General features: G+C 38.7%; 1 protein-coding gene and 1 long non-coding RNA gene across 2 annotated transcripts in view; both read right to left on the reverse strand.

The window, feature by feature from the left end:
• The window catches only part of LOC103719549 (syndetin-like), a 93265-nt gene that overhangs the window by 10601 nt on the left and 57570 nt on the right, over positions 1-25094 (reverse strand). The window contains 9 exon segments of the mRNA XM_039126810.1: positions 694-756; positions 4332-4402; positions 4802-4927; positions 8773-8960; positions 9108-9210; positions 9304-9367; positions 9458-10011; positions 12568-13058; positions 14460-14596. Coding sequence (XP_038982738.1) covers positions 694-756; positions 4332-4402; positions 4802-4927; positions 8773-8960; positions 9108-9210; positions 9304-9367; positions 9458-10011; positions 12568-13058; positions 14460-14596 — 1797 coding nt within the window.
• On the reverse strand, positions 17599-17933 carry LOC120110877. The gene is made up of 3 exons (XR_005512004.1): positions 17892-17933; positions 17728-17803; positions 17599-17635 (listed from the first exon to the last, which is right to left on the reverse strand). It is a non-coding gene; the product is annotated as an uncharacterized LOC120110877 (long non-coding RNA).

The following is a 25094-nucleotide window of genomic DNA, read 5'->3' on the forward strand; positions in this document are numbered from 1 at the left end:
ATTTGAGCTACTTTCTCTTCTCAACTGAAAAGTCAAATTCTTCAACAAGGGTTTGTTGTCCAAAATTTGCAAGCAAAAATGAAGTGCTAAACAAATCCAGATCAACATTAGACAGCTTTATGAGATGTCATTATATACAATTCCATGAGCTGATGATGTTTAACAAATCAAGAACCTAAACTTCTTATATAATAGATACAATAATCCATTGATTAATGCTTTTATACACGTATAACAATGTCTTACTGCAACGAAATCTTTAACATGATACATGCATGTAACATGAAATATAGTACATGTTATTTATATTGCATCAACATCAACAACCAACATGCTGGGATTAAAATTAAAAAATTGAAAAGTTTTCAGTAGTAATGCTTCTTTTGAAATGTTGAAAGATGATCTCATGCATGTCTAGGATTTTAATCTTTTATTTTAAAAAAGTTATGCCAATGCACAAGATGATATTGATATACTGTTTACTTAAAAAGATAATCAAATGAAAATGGAATGATAATAGCCAAAAGTAAACACTAAACCAACGAGAATACATACATCCTTTTAAAAGGTTCATGAGCACTGATGAAGATAAAATTATCACTAAAAACTAAAACAATTCTTAAGTTTAAACCGTAGAATTATGGAAATGATAGAAAAAAATGGCCATATCATCCAAACAGAAATAAGACTTACCCATTGTGCTCTAACCCAAGATCTTTCACCTCCCATTTCGCATTTGTAATCTTATCTGCATACCTGAGATATAACAGTAAACATATTTAACATGCAAAACCAAAATACCTAAATGAACAAAGAATAATAGCTGAGAGATAGCAAGAGCAACACTGTTCGGAACATGAACTCTGCTTATATATCTTGTGCATGCATTATGATGTAAGAAAAGATGATAGATAAATTGGAATCATTGACACTTGTGCCAACTAAATGATGTTGATGTGTACTTCAACCTAGACTCATAGTTTATATATTGTGAAATTTGCAAAACTTTCCTTTTTCTTTGAACATCTGGAAAACATCCAAAAATCAACCATTCAAAATTATAACATACTGTGTTCGTATCTAAACCAAGGATTTATGTGCCTCTGGTACAAGGCAAGACAGCCAGTGAGTCGCACGACACATCCTTTTATGTGCCAAAACTTTTTTTCTTAAAAAAAAAAAGGATTTTTGGTTTGGTATTGAGCAAATTAGAATGGGTTGATATGGACAGGAACCCCCTGGACCAGGGAACAACCCAATGCTTAGCCTAGCACATTACATGACAGCTAACACATATCGACACCTAAATTATTTTATAAACAAGAAATAATCTGAAAATTTAATCAAAAAGACACTATGGTATTAAATGAATGAAAATTGTTATGTAGAGGGGTTTTCATATTAATACTGCCATGTGATAATCAGTCCTGATAATATTTTAAACCCAAACAAATCTTCAGTTCCCCAACTTCATGGTCAGCAGAGAGTCATGGGTCATCTTCACTTCCAAATCTGCCCCTGGTCTCTCTGGTAAGTAATAAATAATTGCACTCACTTAGCAGATCTCTTAGTCCCATTCCCATAAGAGAGAGGGAGAGAGAGTGTGTGTGGCAACCATGGTTTTATGTGCCGATTGGTGCAGCATGAATGGAATTTTACATACTGTGCAAGAGACTGGCACACCGCACTGGCATAGTCCAGGCTGCATGCTGGTACTAGGCATGCTAAAAGCCAGCATATGCCAAGTACTTCGATTCTTGAATGATCCACATTCCGCATCACTTTTCTGGTTCTATTCTAATAAAAAGATTCCCCTCTTATGCAGACAAGACCCATATTAATAACTATGATGACAATTCCTCGGTATCCTGTTTAGTTGCAACAAAATATTTTCCGTTTGCATTAGTCAAAAAACATATTAGGTGATCGAGTCACGGGTACTTGATATATCCACACCTAAGGATTTTACACAAAAGTGGTGACAAGATGTATTACTTGTACAAATCTTTTCATTTTCCAGTTCAATCCAATCCATTCGTTCATCGAGCTATCTATTCGATCACAGATATTTACAGCTCGAAACAACACAGCATGGAAAAATATATATATTGCTATAGCCAAGCCAACATGCTATTGGCAAGGGAAACTTTAAACTTTGGTGACAACAGATGTATATTTAATATACAAAAAGAAAGAGCATTCTACAAACCATTTACAGATATCACAACCTAGAGAGAAGTTGGACAATGTTGTGTATCAAATTAAAATCTAGAGTTCGCATGTAATTGCATAAGCCTAATGCTAGTCCTGGGAATAAAGAAGAATACTATTAATAAATTTATAGACAAGGACAATAGAGATTTACCACTTTAGGAGAAAAATTGTGACAAAACTGGCACTCACATTTTGTGAATGGACTCAAGTAACAACAAAAGCAACAAAAAATAAGAACTAGGCAATGGTTATTAAAAGTAAATATTAGATAAAGGGCATTATCTGCAATTAGTAAATGACTGATAACAAGTTCAAAATCCCACTTTTCAAACTAACAAATCATTTTCCAACATCTAAAGTATGAGCATAGACCATGCCTATCTGGCACTATAAAATATTCTTTGCATATTAAGTTACAGTCGATCCAGTTTTGGTTAGTACCACTTAACTTTGTAGCTTTTCACCTCATACACAAAGATGCCCTAACAAACAATGCGATAATTTTTTATAGTTGATAGTTATTAAAAACTAAAATATTTTTTTCATTTTAACATTGTCTAGCCCAAATGATGTTATATCATTGTTGGTTTGCAAAATGGGACTGTCAATATAGTGCAGTGGATAACAATTTAAAACAAAAATACAATTCAAGTGGGTTCCTAGATTTTGATTAGTTCAAAAAACTAAACATTTACTTTCTAATTATTTGACATTTTATGGATTTTCTATCTGTTATTTGGAAAAAAAATCAATTAAACTTGTTCATGGCCCAGGCAGGGCCAAGCTTTACCCACATTTCAACACAATTTACTTAGGCCCAAGCCCAGCCAGGCTTGGCCTTCGGGCCTACCTTCTAGGCCCAAGCCTGGTTCTTACTTGGGCTTCAGTCTTCGAGCCGGCTTCGGGCTTCATTGCCATTTTTTTCTAAAAAGACCAAAAAATACAAAAAGGCTTAATGCTAAAAATAAATAATTTAATATTGCCAACAACCTATAACATGTTTATTATCCATTAAGTTTACATATCAACAACAAATGTCAATTAAGTCTACAAACACATCAATCATAAACAAAAAACACCAAAAAAAGAAAAACATAACAGGCTAGACAGGGCAAGGGTTGGGCTTTAATCCCCAAGCCTGAGCTTATCCCGTTTATTAAACAACACTATTTTCCATGCCCGAACCAACATGCCTATACCTTTGGCCCAAGCTCGTCCAAATGGCTTCAGGCTCGAGTAGGCCGAATGGGCCGTCTGACCCGTGAATGGGTCTAAATCAATGAAATTATATGAAATTGCTGAGATTGAAACTCACTGGGCATGGTTAAAACCAAAAAACCAAAACTGAATTTTTGAACCATGTCCTCAACATGTCTGTCCTTCACTGTATACATTAGTGAAAATTAGTTTTCCTAGCATATTTCCCCTAGACTAGCTATTAAGAAGATTTTATAACTTAGTTTATTTTTAGTGCAAGATAAGTGTTGATATGGTTACACATCATGTTATTGTGACAAATCTCAGTAGGATATGCAAAACTTGAAAGTTTATTTCTATACTCTCGTAACAAGAAATGATCATAAACTTTAAAAGAACTTAAGGTAAAAATAAACCCTAAGATGTAAACTAGACGAAATACTTGTATGAGCTAATACCCAATGATTTTAAGAAAAACTGATAAATGCATAAATACAACTGATAAATGCTTAAATATAAAAATACTTACACGGTATTGAATAAATTAAAGTCAATACTAACCCAATGATTTTATATTCCCTTCCATTCACAGTATTCTACACACTACAAATTAATTAAATTCAGAACATATATCATTTACCTCAAATATAGATCTTATAACATAAATATAAATACTACTGTCAGATCTATTTTCCACAATACAACAACCGGCACCATTACACTATTGATAAGTTTAAAGATTGCACTATTGAGAAAACACACTGCAAGATAGATTATAGTAATATTTTAGGAAAACATGGCATATAATTCACAGCTCAGAGGATCAAGAATTGCTAAAGCAATAAACAATATTTCTTTTATAAACATCTAATTTGTTTAACTCGGGAAGCCCATGAGTTAAGAGGTTATCAAAACTCTACCCATTGATATGTAGAAGCATACTTGCCGTTGTCCTATGAATGTGCTCGGACAGATCTGGAACAGAATCCACCTGAAAAAAGAGTGAAATTTTGTCATCTATAGGCTATCACCAATATCACTTAACATCTAAAGATTCAGAGAACAGATCTAACAGTATCCAAGCTAATAGCTAGGCAAGAAGCAGATGACATGATTCGACCTCTAAGGTATCAAGGTAGTGCATAACAGGGTTTATGTGCCAGACTCTGCCAGTCCAGTATCCAGACTGGAATAGCATCAGCAAAGCATTCATTTGAACATTTGTTAGATTTTTATAAAAAAAATTGTTCTGAAAACATTTTAGTCCTTTTAAGGGTTTTTTTTTGTTCCAGAAGAGCAGCGCATTCCATTGACACCGATCTTGAAACCTTGGCACATAATTAAAGTTCGGGCTTAACAATATTTCAGTTGTCAGTGGAAGTAAATATACCAGATTACCAAAAAAATCTTCAACTATAGTTGCATTGTGCTGTAATAGCATTGACTGGAGATGGTTTTTTGATCTATACAATACGCGTGCAACTAATGATATTGTTTCAGCACCTGCACATCTTTCCTGTAAAAAGTGACAAGTTATCAGTGCATGAAACCGCTCTTACTGCACATACATATGGATATTTACTAAACTGCAGTAATCAAAGTGGCAAAGGATGATCCATGAAACTAAATCAGTACACATCAACAAAATAAACAAAACCCCTCTCAAGCAGTGTTCTTTAAGTCTATGTGGCCATATATGTGGATGCAGTCCCCTGACTGCACTGCATTTCTTTTAGGCAGTTGCTTATGTGGTCAGATGTATGGGCTGAAAAGTAGTACGTAAAGCATTATACGGCTGCATATGCTTCCTGCTTAGCATTATGTGGCTGCATGTGTCCTGCTTGGCATTGTGCATCCACGTATGCAGCCCATTCTTATCTGGGGCCATGTGGAGGGTTCAAGCTCATGGTTGGGTTAGATGTGGGTTTTGGATTGGCTGGACATACATATTATTGATATTGTTAGTATGTCAATCATATTGTTTGCTATCAAATATGATGTACCAAGTAGTAAACACTTATTGTTAGCTGCTATAGTTTTTAACATTGCTATTGTTTATCAAAAATACCCCAAGTACTATCATTGTTTTTATTATATTTGTTTTACATATTAAAAAAAATAACTGCATATGCGCAATGCAGTCCCCTGACTACCTGTATACGGTAGCCATCTTTTTAAACACTGCACTCAAAAATTCTGCTACAGTCATTAAATAGTTACATCTTTCATGATTACTTAAGTTTACTCCAAAGACAAAATTTATCAGACATAAGTATTGTATTTTGTCTGAGGTTATTAAATATTATAACAAGGTGATTCTTTCAAACTCCAAACTCTCAAATAAAGAAGTATTATAAAACTATCGGAGAGAATGAATATAATAAGTAATCTGTGCAACCATTGGCATAATAACCTATATGAGGGGAACCACAAAAGTCATTTCCTTTTAGGTGACAATGACATAGATCATTAATGCAAGGTAAATAAACTGGAAGTGCACCATCCCATTGACATATGATCATAAAATATAAATGACTTGTAGAAAGAAGAATATATAACAAAGTTTTCAACTACTTCAGCTGAATCGATAACACTGTTGGAAAGAAAAGATGCCGTAGTACAAGTTCAAGATACCAGAGGTCAGCACACTTGTGGTGTATGCTTGGTAACATTAGGAAAGACTGAGTTAGAAACAAGTGCACTATTTGAAACAGGAGTAAAACAAAAAGAATGATGTAATCATGGCTTGAAGTTGTAACAACAGTAGACCCATTTATTCCACCATGTTTCAGCCCACAAATATTCATTCTTCATACTCAATGGGAAAATAACCCCATTCTAACAAGAGCTGAGCCTAAACAGTACCGTAGACAGTTTTGCTTCAAGCAGCAAGACATAGTTTTCTGGTTCACCTTCACAATTTTCTTGCTAGTCAAAATCAAGACAACAAAAAAGCATGCATGTTTATAACATGGTTAACTTATTTTGTTGGAGAGTTATATGTAGTTTCAGTGATTTACTTTCAAGCCCCTTTGCATTTATTAAATATTATGAACCTGCTTTTAGCTTCAGCATATAATGATCATTACAAGAAGCCGCCTCCATGTAAGCCAAACAATTTCAAGTGTTGATTCACTATTATATACATACATATATACGTTTATGCAAGGTTCGCCGAACCGGTACCAGAGGTCAGTGACTGGTTCAGCAGGGTAGGGGTCCGTACTATGCCACTCTAGGGTATATTGAAACAAGGAACGCCAGAGAGAGGCGAAGAGGGGAGAAGGAGATAGGAAAAGAGAGAGGAGGGAGAGGGAAAGAGAAGAAGGGAGGGGTCGAGAGGCCGACAGAAAGAGGGCTCAGAAGTCCTCGTTGTCATTGTGGGGGGTGGAGAGAGAGAGAGAGAGAGAGAGAGAGAGGGAAAGAGGGAGAGGGCCGAGGAAAACCCTAACCCTAGTAAGGAGAGAGGGAGAGGGAGAGGGAGAGGGAGAGGAGGGAGACACTTACCGAGCACGATCGAGTCATCGGAGGGGGGGTGCGCAAGGGGAGAGAGGGAAGGACGATCAAGCAGGGGGTGTTCCTCTCGCATGGGGGTTGGAGGGATTTGAGGGGGGGTGAACAATCCCGAGATGTCTACCGAACCAAGAGGCGAGGGGGGCAGCCAATTTAATCAAACAGCTTGAATCAAGCCCCTTTCTTCTCTCAACCTATTTACCAAGCAGATACGGCGAACTGTCCCGATTCCCCATTCGTTCGAGGCCGTACGACCAACACTACAATTATGCATATGTGTGTGTCTGGGAAAATAATGATAACATTCATAAATATTTGTGCATATGCCAAGTATGTCCCCATGCATAATTGATGACCATGCTCTTCATCACAATCAACATCACCCAAAGTGCTCAAAAAGCCCCAAAATAGAATTCCTCGAGTTTAATAGGCTTGTCGCTATGAATCTCATCAGAAAATAAACAATTTTCCAACAATTAGAAATTACTTTTATGTTAACATTGCTTGGAACTATCCAAAAATTTGAACTTTGATCCCAAGGTATGCCATCTCGGTATCGAGCTCTGTATCGATGCCATCCTATCACTATGCCGTATGCCTAGTACGAGGACCAATTTGGCGTACCAAGTGTCGAAACGTCTCCCGTATCGTGTGCCATTACTGAATCAGTATAGTACGATACACCCCATACAGCTCGGTTCGCTATAGTATGGCATACCATGTTTGACCATATCGTATTATGACAAACAAGTATTGATAAAAGCTGGGGATTGGTGAATTACTTAGCAATCATGCATTTTCGCACACTATAGTTGGTTGTGCCTGAGACCATGAATGCTGCTCCTATATATCTTAAAACATGTGTGCATACCATACTGCATGTTGTATGGTATCTGCATGATAATCGATGTACTTTCAATATTATGGTATAATTGCCATGGTGCTGACTGCTTTATTTGTTACACAGCCTCACAGCCTCATTTGTGGACCGAGGCATTTTAGGTCTGATTAAGCTGAGTATTACAAAGTTATTAGTGCCTAGCATACTTTTCTTATCCATCACGGTGTTCTTACAATTGTGGATACTGAACATTTCTACCTACATATGTACATTCATTACCTCTTCCCAAATCTTGTTTCATTTGTTACATGGTATCCGAGCAATTGCTTACCATTGTCGCTTCCCATGCATTGCTCAATTAGATGAAAATACAAAATATCAAGGTTTGCTATCTCGACACCGGATCCTGTACCATTACCATCCTATTATAGTATCGGTACGCAGCACAGTACGGTAAGTTTTAGTGTACCGAGTATCGCTACGGTACGGTACTACATACTAATTCGGTACTGGCATGGTACGGTACTGACTAGTACAGCAAAAAAATAGTTCCACATAGAGACATACATTGAGCTTACAGCATGCCTATCAAATTGAGGTATTTTTAGCAGAAAAAAGGTTAAGAGTAGCAATAAGTCTGGCATAATTAATTTTGAGATGCCACCTGAAAGAAACCTTGTCCTTGGCTTAGATTTTCTAACTTAAAGTATTGATTATCAGTAGAAGCTCACATTATGTCCCATCAACTAAGAATTATGCCATAGTTGGAAACACTTAATTGGGATTATGACATCTAATGTACTTACTGCATAACAGATGATCTGAAAATAAAGCAAAAGAAAACATCAGGTACATGGACATATATATATATATTCAAATCAAGGGTTGCAATTTTCATCTTCTGTAATTTTAGTTCGTCCAAATTCATTTTCAAAACAAGAAATCAATATTTAAAAAAAAGAATATATGTTGACATGGTATGCACATATAATGTAAATAAAATATACCTTCAACCCAAATAAAGTACTTGGTGCATGCCCGAACACGGTGCTAGGAGGTATAGTAGGCATTACATCCATATGTGTGAATGTCGTATTTAATGAGACAGGTGATGAGGGAGAACATGATGCATTTTGGGGTCTGATCCACACATCACAATCTTGCATAATTTTCGATAAGGCTGTTTTAAGCCGAGCTGAACATGATAAGAAGATTCACAAGTTTAGAATTAATGAATATGCATGCCATATAATAGATCGCTGAAAATATAGTATCATTTAACACCTAGACATGCACACACACACACAGAGATAGAGAGATGATAACATAAGCAGCTGCTCACAGGATAGAGTATCTGGTAAGAATTTTCCACTTTGATTTGTGTCCCGCTGGCCAAATGTCTCAAAAATATGATGATAAAAAATCCCAAACAGTTGGCAGATTCCCTGCATTAACTCAATGAGAACAAAGTAAGAGATTAAATAATATTCCTGTAAAGGTTTAAAAGCAGTAAAAAAGAAATGTACACAAAATGATACCTTGAAGAACTCAACATTGACTATTTCCAATTTCTGCATGAGCCTGGCATATTTGTCCATTAACCTGATTCATTTCAATTCATGTAGCTTCAGTGATTAAAAAAATAAATCTAGTAAACATGATATTTCTTTTTTGACTTTAGAAAACAGTTACCTCAGTAGACAAAGTGAGGACCCTGTTTGGGCTGAAACCTCTTCGTCATTCCAATTTGCAGAATGTTTTCTAGCAAGTGTGTGTTTAGATATTCGACTAGGAAGCTGACTATCTTCATCAATAAAGTCAGCAAGAAGGTCTTCATTTTCATCCTCTAGAACAGAATTACTTCCATTTACATGATTACCATAATGATTCTTTGCAGAAATACTGTTATCATGTAAGAGATCAACAGCATGCCCATCAGTTAAACTTGAAGCCCTTGATTCACTGAATAATAAATGAGCCTTCGGTGATTCCTTAGAGCCAGATGCCAGCTTTGAAGAAAATGGATTTTCTAACTTAAGCCAATAAACAAATCCACTATTCTGCTTGCCACTAAACGCTGGATCATAAGACTTTTTAGAGTGAAGTGCTGAAACAGTGGAAGTATTACTGACAAAAGGAACAATCAAAGGAGAAGCATCACCAATAAGGCCAGCCAAACTGATTACTTGCAGTGCCTCCGCTGGCATTTTCACCCAAGACTCTTTCTCCAGGATCATCTTAAGTGCCTGGTACAGAGCATACATTTAATAGAACATATAAATCCGGTCATGATCTGATAGCAATTATATATTAGCCATTTTTCATATTTAATAAACTGTCATGGCTGCAGCTCCTAATAATATATAGAATATGGTATGCCATACCGTTCCGAACCGGATGGTACGGTACGGTACCGGTTCAGTACCGGTATTATGGTATGGAGAGCGTACCGACACTCAGCACGTAGAATCGGACTCCGTACCAGACGTACCGACACAGAGACAAAATGGCACCAATATAGAGCCTGGTACTGAGATAACGTACCTTGATATAGAAACTAGTAAGACGTTCATAAACAAGAATGTTATGAATTTAGTAAAATGAGAATTGTCTAGCAAAAATAGAAAGAAATAGTATAAGAATGCGCTTAGACGCATCTTACAGGTTTAAAATTAGATGATAATAGAGAAAGCCGATGTATTATATTCTATAGAACTATTAAATATATACATCAAAAATCCAATAAATGTCACAAAAAAGAAACAGATATATTAAGAAAAAGCTAAACAAAGTCAAGAAAATAAACTAGATATCATCTGCAGTACTATCTAATGCGAAAGAACGACACCACCCACACATGGCATCTGACATCATCTTTTGTTTTCCTTATATGTACACACACACACACATATGTATGTATATATATACATATATATGTACATATGTATATACATACAAATACATATATATACGGGCGCGCGCGCGCGCGTATATATATATATATATATATATATATATATATATATATATATATATATATATATATATATATATATATATATATATATATATATATATATATATATATATCATATACATATATATGCATATGTATATGTATGTATATGCATATGTATGTATATATATATCAATGAAGACTGGGCATCTGCATGTCTCGACCACACTCTCCACCTCTAATAGGTATCTATCCTTAATAAGTACACCTCATTTAGTTCAATTCTTAATTCCAAGGGAAAGAAACATGAGACATGAACTCCCATATTATGGAGTATATTTATCAAATTATTTAAACAATGGAACATGTAATTAGATGCAGAATCACAGCCATCAATACTTCCTCTCATGTGCATCACACATGCTGATGACAAGTTTTAGAGACTACCGCATCGTTTGGTATCTTTGGCTTATAGCATTGTCAGGTTCGCACTAAAGTTGATAATGATAACAGAATATTCATTTAGAAAATCATGTTTCAAATTATTTTTAGAGTGTATATATGTGTGCATCACTTTATTATTTGGTGAATGACAGTCTACATGTCCATGGTATTTAAGCCATAACCATCATTATAATCACTCAGCCTTTCCTTCTCACGAAAAAAAAAAAAAAAATCCAGCCTTGTCCAAACTATTTGAGGTCCGGTTTATGGATTGTCATTTGCCAAGCATTCCTCAAGGTGACCTCTTATGTTATTCCAAGCTTTTCCATTTCTCTCTCTCAACCTCCATCCATGTTAGCTTAGGTCTTCTAATCCTTCACCCTTCAACACAAATTAAAGTACCCCTCCTAAATTGAGGCCCCTCATACCTTTGTTGTTCATTCCCACTTCATCTCGATAAATTCTCAATCACTCTGTCCCTAATTTGTGCTTAAATAAGATATGAGAGAGAAAAAGAGAGAGAGAATCAGTGCCAACCTGGCTTGAATAAATTTGGTCAGTAGTATTCAGCCGGCACAACGAAGTCTTCAACTAATATAATAATTTGCCTCAAGTAAAATTTAGAATTTATAATAGTCACCAAAACTGCAACCTGAATTAGCATAACGTGGCATCTAAAGAATGACTGGAATATGAAAGAACACCAGCGGTCAAACTGAAGTTACTGAACCAAAAAATTATGATCCACTCCAGTTACAGCAATGCTGTTGATGGTCTTCCATTGAACAGCGACCCTATTTTACTGATGATCCAGTAAGATAGCCTAGTAAGGGTTTCAGAATATTTGCTTAATGACATATATCTTCAATGAATAGATGGAACTCATGTAGTATGACTTAAGGTTGTTATCAAGGTTATGAAACGACATGTGCAAGGCACAAACATGCGCATATTCATGTAGCATCCACATATCTGCATGTCCGCATGTGAATGCATGTCTTACACGTGAGATGCAAGTGTGATAGTGTATATTTACAGCAAAGTAGTTGCTATACTTTCAGATGAAAAACAATCAGCAACTACCTAAGAAATCAACTAAGAAAGAAAATTAGGTTATATTTCCAAAGATCTGGAAACAAACAAAGAAGCTTCTCGAAAAGATAAAAGGAAAACAAAGAAAGAAAATCAAAGGAAAATGAAAAAAACAAGAAACATCGAAATAACTGAAAGAAAACCACAGCAATCTTGCATCACTAACAACAAATGCACATAACAGCAAATGCAGGCTAAATGAACCTGTTATTTGATCATCTAATTGATGTTGACGTAGAAAGTTTCAATATAATTGATTCACAAGGTAGAAACTTTCAAAAAAAGAAAGATGAATGGAAATGATACATACATGAACATTTTGAAGGTGAAAGGCTGTCACATAATTTTCACAAACAATTTTCAGTTTCTGCCTGAATTCGACAGCTTTCACTCCACAGAATGCTTCACCAGCCAAAATAAATACATTAAGATCTTCATAGTTCCTCAGGAATTGGTAATTGCTAGTTGAGCAGATGGCTGAACAAGATAGCAAGACAGATAAACGACTTGTCATAAGTTGCCATAGATTTTTTCGCCCTTTCTCTAGTGTGTGAGCAACAATCTCTGTGGCATCTTTTCTCAGCAGATAAAAGGGACGACCACTGCTTGATGTGGCAGTTTCACCATCATTTATCTCAGTAGATGATGTACAAGAATGTAAAGTTGTTGATCTCAGATTTTCAGTTACACCAATACCAGACATACTATTTGCTGCATCAAAGTCTTCCTTTTTTGGCAGAGACTCAGATTTAAATCCATTCTGTACACTTGAATTGCTTGATATCTGTGACTCTGAATCAACTACAATTCCTTCAAAGAACTGAGATGTGTTTCTTTTCTTCAGCTCATTGTTTAATGCTTGAGGTTCAAATTCCTGAAGGAAACAAATAAGTGCAATAGGAAAATCCCATTATGGAATAACAAAATCTGGTATGGTTCTAGTAACACAAGCCTTCATTGCTCATATATTGACATCCTCAAGGTCCGCCGTACCGGTACCGGTCGGCGTACCAGACCGGTACGTACCGGTTCCATACCGATCCCGTACCGGTCCCATACCAGTTCTCCAACGATAAGCTACCGGTACCGGATTCCACATTGATCCGATACCGGTCCCAGGCCGGACCGGTACGTATCGGCCCGTACCGACTGGTACGGCAGACCATGGACATCCTTGATAATAAACTTGATGTTCCCTCAAAAAAATAAATAAATAAACTTGAGGGTACATAGTTCTATTTTATACATCATACCCTAAAATAAATCTTCTGAAATACAGATCCAGGTACATAACATTCAGCAACATGGAAACATCCCAAATTTTGAGGATGACAAATAGTTTTAGAAAGGAATATTTAAGTAAAATCATATAATCCTATTAAATTACCAATTAGTACAATAATATATTAAATTTTCACATGTAACAGATACCACTGACTTTTGAGTACAATCATATATCGTTTAAGACTCTTCTAATTAAATAAAAGGATGCAAAAGAACAAGTCTCCTTATTCAAGGCTTTACTGCATACAAGTTAGGAACCAGTCATCTTAGCTGGAATTTTTCAAAATTCAGAAGTGACAGTGATATTCTTATCAAATTCATGTGAATCTAAATGCTGATAAACTTTATCACGGTTCCTTCTTTTTCCCTTTCATTGATAAAAAAAATAGGAGAACTTCCTTAGAATTACATTAGTCAAACATCTAGGAATCATCTCCCAAGGTTCAAATTCAGAACCTTCTCCTAATCAGAGGGTTGCAATCACCAGAGTAAGGCCCAGTTTGCAATGAACTCTCAAACTTGTGATAAAGGAGTCAATAGCTCTAATGGACAATTAAGAATTATGGTAATAAACAGTGAAAAATGACATTAAATGATCCCCAAAAAATGTAATATGGCTCACTTCCAGCGGTCATAACTATCATCAGGAAGCATACACCAAAAAACTATGGAAAATTCATAGGCTTTAAATGAAGCCAAATGCAGGAATAGCATGAGGAATAGATATAAAAGATCCAAAATGCAATAAGCTGGCAATATAGCATGGAAGAAAGTAATGCACCACGTTAAAAAAAGGAAAGAAGAGATAAAGGTGCCAAGCTAATTCATTCAAGTAATTAAATTAGCTAAGTGTTATCATTTTTAGCAAAAAATTCTATAACAAGAAGAAGTGAGCAATGAAATATGAACCTAACTTGCTTACCTTTTCTTCTGGTCGAAAGCTCATGATAGAATAATATCAACACATCAACTTAAATAGGGTATCCAAAGTTTTTAACAAACACTTCCGAAATTTGGATTCAGGTATTTGAACACAGAGATCACTGTAGGTAAGTCTGAAGAAGAAAAGGATTAGCAACAGAAGAGAACAAAGGAAATTTTATGATCAACCACAAGCTGCTCATTGCAGCAAACATGCCAACATTCTAATTCATTGACCAATTGATGAAATCCTTGCAAGACAGAGAAAATGATGATAAAATATAAAAAAGGGACAATAAATGTCAATATATATTACAATTATGACCATAAACAAGATAATGACATGCATAGACAATAACATAACCATCAACATGCATCTCTTCAATAAAATTGCATAAAAATGAGAATGCACACTGTTTGGGGTCATATCTAGCATTCAGAGTTTGCCTCGATTTGGTACCGCTCTTGCGGCCCGCACCAAAACAGTTCTAAAGAACGTAGATTACATCCAGCTACATTTCCTCTGATAAAAGAGATGTAGAAAATGTTCAGAATATTTTAGGTTGAAAAAACTTCAGATACTATCTCAATGGATGAACAATAAAAGAGAATGGCTTTAAGGTTTTCCACAAATAGAGAAATTTTGAATAAAGACTAATTGCAGTAGTTTAGGATAATAAGTAACATTCTCATTTTAAAATTGATCCTTAAAATCGTCAAAAGTTCCATTATTTTAGATCTGTTTTTACCATATGAAGCCTTTTATAAGTTCCAATCAAGGTGTTCTTATGCATTATTGATTGTAATTGGAGCCTATTGAATTAATTGATCTAATAACTACATTGACTCCTCTAAGATGCTTGCTCCAATGGTCATATTTACTACCTTGTATACAGCACCTTTGCAAATCACAACTTTGAGTATATAATAAGCTTTGCCCTTGTACCATTTCCTTTTTTAAAAATTTTCCAATCATGTTCCCCTTAATCTGACATCATACAACACAAGTTAGCATTGGGTATGATCCCCTACTTAGGCACTCTAGTCGCTCATTCAAATAGTTTGAGGGCAGTCCATAACTGCTTTCAATTATTTTCTCCAAATATTCATCTTCACATATCTTCCAAATTCACCTACCCATTTCCCTCTAATCTGTCTCATAAGGGATTTTTCAGGACCTACAAGAGGCCGAGCCAGAGCTGTACGTGGGTAGGCATGAAGGCAGCGGTCAGAGCTTATGTACAGCAATGCGATATGTGCCAAAGGGCGAAGGCGGATTCACTGCAACCTACGGGTCTACTTCAGCCTTTACCGATTCCTTATCAGGTCTGGGAGGATGTGTCGATGGACTTCATTGAGGGGCTGCCATTAGTTCGAGGGTACTCAGTGATCATGGTTGTTGTGGACCGCCTCAGCAAGTATACCCACTTTTTGGTGCTCGCACATCCGTTTTCTGCTCGGCGGGTGGCAGAGGTCTACATACGGGACGTTGCTCGATTACATGGTATGCCTCGGACTATTTTTTCTGATCATGACCGCATTTTTGTTAGCACATTCTGACGCACTTACTTCAAACAGCAAGGGACGAAGCTTGCCATGAGCTCGATTTACCACCCTCAGACCGATGGGCAGACGGAGGTGGTAAACCGCTGCATCGAGCAGTACTTGCACTGTATGATTGGTGATCGGCCCCGAGAGTGGCTTTCTTATTTACCTTGGGCCGAGTATTCGTACAACAACGCTTTCCACTCAGCCATAGGGATGACATCCTTTGAGGCGGTGTATGGACAAGTACCACCGACGCTGCGAGTCTATGATCCACTGCAAGGTCCGCCGTACCGGTCCGGCTCGGCGTACCGGTCGCCGGCCGGACCGGTACGGTACCGGCCGGGCTCCGCGAGCCAGACTTTTTTTTTTTTAATATTGTCTCTGTTGGATCTTAAATTAAATGAAAATTGATGTTTTTTTATTATTTTTTTCATGATTTTTGATATTTTCATATTTAAATTTAGGGTTGAAATTTGAAACATATATGATGCATCATTGCATGTTATGTTTTCCTCCCGTTCGAAATGATAAAATCATATACATAAAATATCTTCGAATTAAGATACAATCATTTACATACATTTAAAGTACTCTAGGATATCTAAAATCGGGACGAGTGCCGATGGCTCTCGTAGATATCTGGATCATAAGTATAATCAGGAGGAGGCAAATCAACCCAATCAGAAGGAACACGCGCCAGGTTATAAAAACTGTCGGATCTCTCGCTCACGCTCTGGCTCTGAGAGGTGTCCTCTGATTGTGTAGGGGCCCATCCAAATATGGCGGAAGCAAAATCCAATGCACCATATCCGTATTCGTCAGGCTGAGGCTGTGGATAATAGAATCCGTATCCGTATGTCCTCGGATCTGCAGTCGTATCCTGTCTTCCTGAACGACCTCGAGGAGCCCGTCTTCTATATCCAATAATATCCTCACGATCTCTATCAGGTGGTCGACCGTGGTCCGTATCCTGTGTAGCACCCATAAATTGGGACTCACCGGTGAAATAAAGACCACCCTCCGGCTGTGTCTCATGAGTACCATACTGTCCTCCGCTCCCTCCATGGCTAGAAGATCCATCACCACCAGAACCTTCATCGCTGCTAGTCCAAGTCTCTTCCTCGACACTCTCCATTGGGATTCTTTGTTTTCCTTTCCTGGCCCTCTCTGTCTGGCTCCCCTGTGCCTGCGGCTGATCAGCTCTGGGAGTGCGTGGAATATTGCGCTCAGCCCATTGCTCTGGATCGACCCCAGCTTCGGTGGCTATGAAGGTAGCTGGTCGTGGAGGCGATCCTGGCTCGTCAAGCTCGGGCTCCTGCTGCTGGCCTACAAGCCAGCCGAGTAGTGGATCATCGTCATCAGCGGTGAAGGACCCGTAAATCGGATCTGTATACTTGAGCTCCACTTCCTCCTGGATGCACTTTAGCTCAACCGCAAATTGTAATGCACATAAACAAGGTCGTTGAGGCGCTTTTGCGTCAAACGGTTTCTTTGTTTGCTGTGGATAAGGGCGAAGGTGGACCAATTGCGCTCACATCCACTAGAGGAGACTGTTTGGGAGAGGATCCGGATAGCTATCCGCTTTAGATTTCTCGCGGATCCGCCAAAATGCACCCACCATTCAGCTGCAAAAATATTTATGAAGATTACATATATGATAGTTCCATAATAGTAACTAAGTAACACCAGGTGAATGTTATGCTGATGTGTCACGTACCTGGATTCATATTGTGTTTGCTGACGACAGCCGCTCGTTGGCCAAAACTGTAGCTGCCCTCTCTAAATAATTTGCTCTGTAAAAAATAAGCATAAGAAAACCATGTTAATAATTGAAGATGCTGATATACTTACACATGCTAGTAATTACTAAATCATAATTACCTCTTCAAGACATAGGGCCGCTTTTTCTGGATCTGCCTCCATCTTGTAAATCACATTACGCAAAGCATCCAGAAGTGTTTCATCCATACCAATTCCATCTATGCTGTACTGAAACCGGGGGTTTAGGTAGTATGCTGCACATATACGAGACTATCTTAGCATAATTATATAATTATATCCATCACTATAATTGTCACTATAATTATATCTTAGTTTACCTGCTAGATGTAATTCCGTACTCATTTGCGCTCCCCACCGTTGCTCAATGATGTTGATGTATGACCGGCCATGTGCTGGATCTGCCTCCATAATCTGATCCTTTGCCTTGACCATCATGTGATACAAAAACCCCATCTGGGGGTAGATCTCGCTATCTACGGCCCGCAGCACTTCATATAATGGTTTGATAGCCTTGACTATTGTAGTAGCCCGCTGCCAGAATGGCTGTCTCGTCACCAAGTCTTCTATCTTGCTTCCTTCAGTGCCGGCATAAGAATATCTACTATCATACCACTCGGGACTGGCAAACATCTGACGTAGGGCTCCTCTCTTCTCGAGTATGCTATCAAGTGCGATGAAGTTGGTAGCAAACCGTGTGACTCCTGGTCTCAGAATCTCTCCCCCTGCATACTTTCTCATCAATGAAAGAACCCAGTTATGGTTATAAATATACCTCGTAATGCGTTGGGCTGTCTCCACCGTTTGTTGCACCCTACGGATCTTTCCAATGTCCATCAACATAAGATCGATACAATGTGCAGCACATGGGGTCCAGAAAATATGTGGCCGCCGCTCCATCAAGACCTACCCGGCAGCCTTATATTGCGGCCCATTATCAGTGACGACCTGCACGACATTCTCCTCTCCTACCAGATCAATCACATCCTCCATAAGTTTCAGCATGTACGAGGTGTTGTGCACAGAAGCCGAAGCATCAATCGACTTGTGGAAGAAGGTCTTAGCATCACAGTATGTCAGGAAGTTGATAATGCTCCGCCTGGTCGGACCGGTCCAACCATCGCACATGATGGTTAGTCCATATATGGGCCACTTGCTCTTGTAGGAGTCAATCCAATTCTCCAGCTCCTCCTTATTGTTGTCAAGAAGCTCACCGTATATATCCTTCGGGCCTGGAGGAGCTACACCGGGACCGGCAGCTTGTATGGCGGCAATGGCAGACCTGTAGTATGTATTGTCTGCCACATTCGCTGGGATGTGGCTGAAGTGAAACCAGGATCCAATAGCTCGCCACATAGTTTTCTTCTTATCCTTCATCCACATTGTGTCTACCCTCTGCTGCCTTGAATCTCTACTGGGGAGAGCATGCGGATCTACATCATGAATTGTCGCTCCTTCTGCAACTCCTCTAGATGACTTCTTTCGGCTACCAAAACCACCCAGCATAGATGCAATCCGGCCACGTTCTTTGCCGACGCCCTCCCTTACTGAAGTTGTCCTCAAGAACTCTGGATCTTGTCTAGTGCTTCGAGAACCGCCGCCCGACTCGTATGCAGAGGGCCCAAATCGAGCCCTATGCCTAGCCACCTCCTCCTGCTGCCACTGATCATCCAGGCTTGCATGCATGGCCGCCTGAATATCTGCCTCCTCATCTAGATCCTCGACCTCCTCTGGCTCCCTTGAGTGATAGGAAGGTGGCTCTGCCGCTTGGCGATCGACCTCCGCCCTCTTCTTGGAAGCCATCTCCTTCGCTTCTTTGGCCTCAGCAAGATTCTGCCTCATCAGCACACGAATCTCGTTAGGACAATTTCGGCACGTAGCAACCTCACCGGAATTTCCGGCTAAGTGTTGCTTCAACCTGGTTACCCCTCCTTCCTTGAAAACCTTGTCGCAAAACTTGCATTGAAACTGGTGTCGTTGCCCCTCACTTCCCAGTCTTCGCCCATAAGACCAGCCAATATGACGCTTTGCAGGGTTCGTTTTTCTTGATGGCTCCATTTCTATCATAAAAGGACAACTTATCAAAAAATTAAGCTAATAAAGTAAATTTTTGCATTATCTTATTATTTAAGTAATTTATAAACTATTTTTTTTAAATAAATTATTAACAAAATTAATGAAATAATATAGGATAAAAAAACCGCACCTTAAATAGTCTCCGCTGAATTTTTTAGGCAGGACCTCCTCCTCGCTATCTCTCAAATCTTTCCGTCTCCGCACCTTAAATAGAACCTCTCAAGTCTCAACCTCAAATTGTTTGGGAAAGAAGTGAGCCTCGTTCGGTTTTTATAACCGAATGAGAGGCTTAAAATCGTGCTGTTAATCCCAGATTAACAGAAAATCCCAGCTTAATATCGTTAAATTGGTACGGAAAGAAGTGGCCGGTCGGCCACTTCCTTGGTTTTTAATGGGAAGGAGTGGCCTCCGGCCACTCCTTTTCCCATTAAAAAAGGGAAAAAGCTGTGGCCTGTCGGCCACAGCAATTTTTTATTTTTTTTTTCTTTGAAAGAAGTGGCCGGTTGGCCACTTCCTTCTTAAAACCACGCGCGGCGCGTGGTTTTTGAAACCACGCGCCGCGGTGGTTTTGGGAACCACAGCGCCTCGCTGTGGTTCCCCAAAAAAAAAAAAAAAAAAGTGAAAGAAGTGGCCCACGGGCCACTTCTCCCTTAAAACCACGCGGCGCGTGGTTTTTGAAACCACGCGGCGCGTGGTTTTTGAAACCACGCGCCGCGCGTGGTTTTTGAAACCACCGCGCGAAGCTGTGGTTTCTTAAAAAAAAAAAAAACACCCGTACCGGTGCGAACCGGCCGGTTCGCACCGGTACGGGCTCCGTACCGGCCGGTACGGGCTCCGTACCGGCCGGTACACAATCCGGTTTTCATCTGTCTCCGGTACCGGTCAAGCACCGGACCGGTTTGTACCGGCCCGTACCGGCCGGTACGGACCGGTACGGCTTTCCTTGATCCACTGTCACTTGCGGACCGGACAGAAGCAGATTTTGAGCTCTTAGACCGCGACGCTACCTTGCGGCGGTTAAAGTTCCACATAACGACTACGCAGAACAGGATGAAGCAGCTGCATGATCGGAAGCATAGAGATCCAGTATACGAGGTGGGCAACTGGGTATACGTCAAGGCGCAGCCTTATCAACAGTTGACACTGCGGCCTATGGTGAACCAGAAGCTCTCTCATCGCTTCTACGGACCCTTTCGGATCTTGGAGCGCATTGGACCCGTGGCGTATCGCTTGGACTTGCTGACTACATCGAGAGTTCATCCGATATTCCATGTGTCGCTTCTGAGGGCCCGGCTTGGACCCAAGACATCTGTCGGCCCGATCATACATGAGCCACCGGAGGACGAGGTAGTGGAGCCGGTTCGAGTGCTGGCAAAGCGCAGAATACGAGTAGATGGACGACTGGAAACCCAGATACTAGCGGAGTGGCTGGGGAGAGCAGCAGACCAGGCCACATGGGAGTTTGAGACTGAGATACTTGATCGTTTTCCTGACTTCCGACCTTGAGGACAAGGTTAAGGGAAGCGTGGTGGAGTGATGCGGTTGGATCCACTAGACCGTCTCGGACTGAATCATTTGGTTATTTTTGCTTTTGAGTCCTTGATGTTAATTTTATTTCAGCATAGCCTTGCTCGAGCTAACCGACTTGGCCTTTATTAGAGTCGCTTGGGGTTTAGTTGTTTCTTGAATTCAATTAGATCAAGTCAAGTTAAGGGATCAGGTAGCCACCTATAAATAGATGTGGTGAGCACCTATTTCAGCATGGAAGAATTAATTGAAAGGCTTTTGCCCTAGCTCTCCTTCCTTCTCTCCATCTTCTTGCGACGCCTTCCTCCTCTCCCTAGGCTGCCGTCCAAGGCCGCCGCCCCCTCCATCCGGCTGCACCACCTCTGTCCCGAGAGGCCAGCCACCTCTCCCTCTCCTCCTTGATCCCTACCAGCCTCTACCAACAACTCCATTCCGTCAAATTATCAGCTCGTCCTCCCTGCGCAGTCGTCAGTCGGAGGCTAATATCTCGAGATCCCGACATCCCCTCTAGACCCACGACCTACCGTTGGAAAGCTAACGTGGAGACCTACAACATATCCAAAATTGAGATCGATCTGACGGGCGGATCTTCGAGAATCGCACCCGCAAGCAGGTCGGAACCACCCTCCCAGAAATCAAGAAGAGTTAAGAATCTTGAGATACGGATCGAATTCTATCGGATCGCATCAATGTCAAGGAGGAGAAAAAGGAATATATGGCAAGCAGAAAGGACCAAAAACAGTAAACTAATTTGTTAGAAGATTATGATGAAAATGAAGAAGAAAAAGAGGATGAAGATGATATTGTAGAGGTCGATCATCATGGGAAAAGGCCTTTGAATTCAAGTGCAGGAAGCACCAAGTCAGTCCAATCCAAATTCAAGAAGCCAAAGCCAAATCAAAAGCCAAGGGCCCTATAAATTTATATCTTCGCCCTAATGTGGAAGAGTAAGTCGAGGAAAGAAGAAAAATCAAAGCTAACAATAATCAATAACTGCTTCAAGAAAGAGTTAAGAAAAAAGGCATGCAAGGACATAGTAATGTGAATGTATGATGCAGGAATGTCTTTTAATGCAGTCAAGTATAAATACCTTCAAAGTGATGATTGAATCCATAGGGAGATATGGAGCTCATATGGATCCACCAAGCTATCATGAGGCCAGAGTTTCTTTTTTAAAGAAAGCAGTGGAGCGAACATAACAATCAAAAGAAGGATCATAAGGAGGAATGGGCATGAAGTGGTGGTTCCATCATGTCTAATAGATGGATAGACAAGAGAGAAAGAACTCTCATTAACTTTTTGGTAAATTGTTCTAGAGGAACTATGCTTATAGAGTTCATTGTTGCCTCTTCATATGTGAAGACAAGGGACAATCTATTTTAGCTACTTGACAGTATGGCGGAGCAAATCAGGGAAGAAAATATTGTTCAAGTTACTATTGACAGTCATTCAAGTTATGTGATGGCCAGTAAGCATTATAATATCTTTCTATTTACTTTTATTGATCATTAATGATTAGAAAATTTTAAGTTATTAGGTGATTCATTGATTTCTTAATTCTTTATGTGCTTCTTAATGTAAAGGGAGATTATTGGAGGCAAAGAGGCCACACTTGGATTAGACACCATATACCACATATTGCATACATTGAATGTTCGAAGACATAGGAAAAATAACTGACATCCAGAGGATATCACGAAGGGAAATTCTCATGCAAACAAGTCTTTTGTACAGGAGCTAAAGAAGTTAGTCAAGGACTAGACTATAAATAAGACCTTAGGTATGAATCAGAAAAAGTAAGGGACAAAATAGCTAATACTAGAAAATTGTGACAACCTCATGTTTAATACCACCTAATGCTCATGACCACTGCATGCTTGTTTATTGGCTGCCACCTCATACTTTTTGTTTTTGGTGAGCTGCCACCTCATGTATACCATTAGACCAGCACCTCCAACTTGCACCATCTCGTGATTATGCTGCCACCTCATATCGGTAATTAATTGCCACCTCATGAAGCTTTGCTTTAAGCTGCATCCTTGCTTGACGTGTCATGCTTAGGACTATTAAAACAGCCACCTCGTGCTTACTAATCAAGGACCCAATTGAACGCTAGCTTGGAACCCAGCAACTATTTGGTAGCCAGACACCTCATGCTTACAAGACCACTATAAATTGGGGAGCAAAGCCCTCATTCTACCATTTCTACTATCCCAACAAATCATCCTCCTATAAAATATGAAACTAGCAACGGGAAGAGAGGAATTAGAGAATAGAAAACAGCTAGAAAGAAACGAGAAGATTGTAGTAAGAATTTCTACACTAGACATCTGTAAGTACCCTCACATAGTTAACAACCTAATTCAAAAATGCTGGGTTTTGGCCTGCTGATTTCAAAATCTGTATTCTCAAGATTTCAGGCTACAGTCAGTTCAAAAGGTTTTGTCTTATGAAATTACTTCATGGAATTCAAACATTGTAAATTGTTTGGTTACACGCCAATGAAATACTATATGTCCTACGTGAAGTTAAACCGATCATAGTTTTCATGATTTTCTAATGTTTTCTTTAACATTTTATGTTGAGTGAAATTTGGAAATTTCACATTTTAAATAACAATTTGAAATCTGAATTTAACAAAGTTAAGCTATATATTGAAACTATATCACTATTTAAAGAGACTTCTTTTGATCTAGCATTTGAAATGTTCGTTAATCGTCATAATGGCTAAAAGTGAATGATATTTTGTTTTATGAATTTAAATGAAACTTCTGGTCAGTCAGTGCACCCTAATTTGAGGACAAAATTGTTGACTGCAGTGAAATCTAGCCAACCGGAATAATAGTTGGCATCAGTGAACCCCTGCCAGTGGGTATAATAGTTGGTCTAAGTGAATCCCTAAATTAATGGGCCTAATGGTCAGTTAACCCTTGACCAGCAGGTATAATAGTTGGTTACTAACAGGTTGGTATTGACTTGGTTCAACAAAGTAATTTCAAATGTATTCCAATGTTTTTAAACAAAGTGATTCTAATGATTTCAAGTGATTGACCAGTTAGTATCGAATTAATTATACTGTGTTTTCCAGTTTCAATGAATTCAAGTGAAGTCACCAATGCATTTAAGTGATCCCAAGTATATTTTAATGTTTCCACAAATGAGAGTTTCCAACAATATTGAAAAAGACATACATCTTGATTGTATTAATTGTTTAGCATTCTAGTGTATTTTTTCAAAACAAAGATTTACTAGCAAATGTACTTATTTCGACCACTCTTATAAGATATCATTTCATGACTACTTGACTTTTCAATATGTATAGATCCTCACTGCTTCATTTTTCTACTTTTTCTTAAAACTATATTGTTTGCAATGTTTGGCAACTAATTAAGTTATGTAGCTCACCCGTTTACCTATTACATTTCAATGTGGAGACCTATTGGATAAGGCTACTAAAAGGTTTGAAGTACTTTTTGTACACACATCGGAGCCACTACTTCAGAAGTGGGACTTAGCTATTCTTATGTATGGTATGTAAGTTCATTCAATTTCTTGAGGTTATGAGATGTAAAAGTTTAATTTGGATGAGATTTTAGTTTTCTCTGTCTAATCAAGCAGCCATTTATTTTTGTTAATAAGTGATTTTGAGATAAATTTTAAAATTATTCTCTTGCACGACCAATGATCGATTGAAGTTCAAGC

This window comes from Phoenix dactylifera, chromosome 5, assembly GCF_009389715.1.
Source record: "Phoenix dactylifera cultivar Barhee BC4 chromosome 5, palm_55x_up_171113_PBpolish2nd_filt_p, whole genome shotgun sequence".
NCBI classification, from domain to species: domain Eukaryota; kingdom Viridiplantae; phylum Streptophyta; class Magnoliopsida; order Arecales; family Arecaceae; genus Phoenix; species Phoenix dactylifera.